Source organism: Otolemur garnettii, unplaced genomic scaffold (genome assembly GCF_000181295.1).
Source record: "Otolemur garnettii isolate 467f Iridium unplaced genomic scaffold, OtoGar3 scaffold00012, whole genome shotgun sequence".
Lineage (NCBI taxonomy): Eukaryota > Metazoa > Chordata > Mammalia > Primates > Galagidae > Otolemur > Otolemur garnettii.
Genome location: NW_003852407.1, coordinates 3390902 through 3394925, shown reverse-complemented (window position 1 = coordinate 3394925; position 4024 = coordinate 3390902). Strand labels below are relative to the sequence as shown.

Below are 4024 nucleotides of genomic sequence, written 5' to 3'. Positions count from 1 at the left end.
CTCCTGATATAGCGCTAAGGCCATCCTCAATCCCATTTTCTTTTAGAAAGTGAATTCTAAGAGCTGGGATCCACTAGGTGTGGCTACTCACCAGATTCTCATTGGTCAGCCGGGAAAGCTCCTGCTGGACACCAAACTCCACCTGGGCCTCTGGGGAGAGCAGCAGCGTCTGGCAGAAGGTCTGCTGCTGTTTGTCCATCTCCTCCTTGAGGGCCTCCAGCTGGCCCTTAAGACCCTCTACCACCTCCTCGTGCTCTAGGCTCTGGGCCTGCAGCTGTGCCTCCAGCAACCTGGACAAGGGACAGAGGACAGAGGACATATGACCAGGTGGCCCAGGTCAGTGCTCCCAAGTGAGGGGCCACAGACAGGAACACAACAGGGGAACAGCCAAGCACACAGCAGCAGCACCACACATCCCTAACGGCAGGGGAACGCAGCAGGGGAACAGATGCTGGGGATACCGCCAGGCAAGCAGGCCAAACTGCCGTCCTCTCAGACGACAGGAAACCAAGGCCAAAGGCACCCTGGTCTTAGGCCTTTTTCTCAACCTTTGTTCCTCACTCTGTGAGCAGTGTATTGGTTTGGGATTGAGAGACTGCATCCATGTCAAATTTTATTAGTAGAAATAAATTTCTTAAAATATATTTATTTATTTTTGAGACAGAGTGCTACTATGTCACCCTAGTAGAGTGCTATGGTGTCACAGCTCACAGCAACCTCAAATTCTTGGGCTTAAGCGATTATGTTGCCTCAGCCTTCCAAGTAGCTGGGACTTCAGGTGCCTGCCACAATGCCCAGGTATTTTTTGTTTTGTCATTGTTTAGCTAGCCTGGGCTGGGCTTGAACCTGCCAGCCTTGGTGTATGTGGCTGGTGCTGTAACCACTGTGCTATGGGCTCTGAGCCTCAAAGTATCTTTTAAATAAAGATCTTTTAATAAAGATCCACACATCTGCCTCAAAGTCCACTAGAATCTCCTTAGGAAAAAACTCTAGTACACTGAACTAAAGATATATTTGCATATTTTTTGTATAGTGGATTCTCCACGAGTTTCAGAAAGGCAAAATATTAGCCCCTTTCCTACTTATCTTCATCATTCCTCCCCTGATTTTTTTCTCATATACACAATTTTTAAGTACAGCTCCGCTCCAGTGCAAAACAAGAAACTAAGACTATTTGCAAATGATCTGGGGGGGAGGGGCGGTTTAAGATCAAATGGTGTCATGACAAGAAGCAGAGAGACCCAGAGAAGGTCTGGAAAAGACTGGGGAGAAGTTTCCTAAGTCTGAGTCCAAAAGGCACAAGACCAGGGGGTGCCAGTTACCTGGACAATTAGAACGCAGGGAATTAACGAGGATGAGAGTGTCGAGTCCTCTCCAGGAAGTTAACTGCTAAGAGGACTATAGTGCTGTCTTCCTCGACTTAACTACTCGAACCTCTCTCTAAGCCATGGCAGCAGACTCCCAAGAAAGGCAGGGTATAAACTTTCTGACTTGGTCCACATGGGGAAAAGTCACCCCAGGCTCTTCCAGGGGTGCAGATAAAGAGTATGGCCAGAGTTTGGCAGGAGTCAGGGACTGGCGGGTGCCTGGGGGACAGCTATGAGAGCTTGGGGGCCCTGGAAGCAGGGAGGAGATAGGCACCACATTTATTGCAGTCTCATTGGTTCAGGAGGTGATAAGACGGGAGAGGAGGGAGCACACCTACAAGGCAGCCCAGAGAGGGTAAAGTTGATGCTGAAGATGGAAACACCCACATCTCAAGGAGCCAAGTCAGGTCTGTAGTGGCCTGAGGGGGGATGCCTGGCTCCCCTTGGCTTCTCAACAAGGTTACACAAACGAAGCAACGAGGAATTCACCCATTCGCCACGGGTAGTATTACCAAAGGAAAATAACAACGTGAAGATTGTGAAGGATAACTGTGTAATTAAATCGGCATTTTAGCTGACATACAGCATTTAGATAGTATCTGTTAGTTACAATATATAAAAAGTGATCACTGGTAAGTCATAAGTTTAACAAGAGAGACCAGAGACTTGGGTTCTAGGAACGCATCCCTGAGGACACACCTCCTGACGTGTGTGCGCTCACCGCTTGAGTCTTTCTTATTCTGTGAATAAACCAAGGCAGAGTGACTACGCCTGGGTTCTGTGAAAGGTACAAAGTTCCCACCTACCCCTCAGGCTAGTCTAGGGATAGACCAGTTGTGAGGCACAGGCCTGTGCTTTACTAATGAATTCCTTTGCTTACTCATTAGGCCACATCCAACCTAACAGGCACGAAGGAGTCCCCTGGTTTCACACGGGACTTCCTCCCCGACTAAAGCAAACTTCTACATGGGACAGGAATCTGATCTTGCTGAATAACAACGAGGGCAGTGAAGAAGTAACAGCTCGTATTCACTCCATGCTCATTCCATGCCAGGCATGTGCTAACCGCTCCACCTGCACTAAGCTCATTCCTCATAATCACCCTGTGAGGAAGGTCCTATTCTGATGACAGTCCACCGAGGAGGAAACTGAACCCAGCATGTCACCTTTCTCACAGGTGATGGGGCCCCATCTGAGCCTAGAGAGAGTCTGCCTGTGACCAGATGACTGTGTTGCTGCTGCCTCACTAGCAGGGAGGACCAGCATGAGGGCGCAGGCTCCTCTTCTGCTGTGCCCTGGCCAGGCTGGGGGAGCTGGGCGCCATGCTCCTGTCACCTCGCAGAGCCTGCTTCCTCTTCTAGGAAACATTTGATGACCACCCCCACCCCCACCCCCCCAACTCTCGTTGGGAGGCTCAAAGGAACAAAGCTGTGCCACAGCCCCTAAAGCCACATGCTGAAAACCAGCGCACAGCGTGACTGTACCATGTTCTGTGTGTGCCTCACCACTCTGCCCAATTGCTCACCCGCTGCTGAAGGCCAGTGGGTTTCAGGTGCAGGTTGTGCTTTCAGATGGAACCAGGTAACTGTGAACCTCCTGCTTTTTCTGCAAGTTTCTTAGACTCTCCAAGTGTCACTGTCCTTACCCCTACAAAGGTGCTGTGAGGGTAGACACCACACACAGTTGGTTGTCATCAGCTATAGGGATTCCTTAAGATGGGACCACCATATGCACAGTCTCTGGGGCTGCACATGGAGCAGAGCCCATAGCACAGATCAGGCCAACACTCAGGGCTGACCCCATGCAGGCGGCAGCACATGGTGGACCCTGTCCGCACATAAGCTCCCCTCATCTGCGTCTCCAGTGCTCTCATCCTATAGGAGGAAACCACTGGACCAGGTGGTTTCTAAGGTTCAAGTGGGCCACCAAGTGCCATCACTTCGACCCAAACAAGCATCCGCACAGCCTGGGCACAGTGATAAGACGGGCAGCTCCAGAGGCTACCAGCCAGACTTCGCATGAATCATCCCCTGTGCCTTTACACCCACTCTAGCTGAAAAACAATGAAGCGTGGACACAGCAGATGCGACGGACAAAGCAGACACGAGGAGGAATGGGTTTGACCTGGCAACTTGTTTTAGGCCTTGGTAGGCCAAGCCGAGTTCTCCGTCTTCATTCAAATATCCCCAATCCTCAGTCTTGCTAGAAACAAAGGACAGAAAAACAGTGTGTCCAGTGTAGAGGAAAGACAGGCAGGCAGAAAGCCCAGGGAAGCAAGGTGATTGTAGGCAAGGTTTGGAAATGGAAAAAAAGAAAGGGAAGGCTTGAGAACTCCCATTTTCCCATCTTCTCCTGTCACCTGCATTTTGGGCACCTGCCGACAGTATTTCTCCACCAAGCCCCCCAGGTTTTGGTCATTATCTTGAAAGTGGGGTTCATGTGGTCCCATAACCATGGGGAAAACATGAGAGAAAGGAAAGAGCTGCATCTTGTCCTGGTAACTCTGTATGTGGTGGTGACGCAACAGCGTGCAGGGGTTTACACGGTCTCACACACCGGGCTTCCCTCCATCAGAATGATCGGACAAGAACAGGGAGAGATGCACAGGGGCTAGAAGGCAGCTGCAGGTAGAGAGCAGACGCCACTGGTGGTGGGGG

General features: G+C 50.6%; 1 protein-coding gene across 1 annotated transcript in view; it reads right to left on the bottom strand.

Moving 5' to 3' along the window:
- Nucleotides 1-4024, bottom strand: part of MYO5B (myosin VB) — a 316910-nt gene that overhangs the window by 22359 nt on the left and 290527 nt on the right. The window contains exon 29 of the mRNA XM_023510163.1: nucleotides 92-290. Coding sequence (XP_023365931.1) covers nucleotides 92-290 — 199 coding nt within the window. The remainder of the gene's footprint in view (nucleotides 1-91; nucleotides 291-4024) is intronic.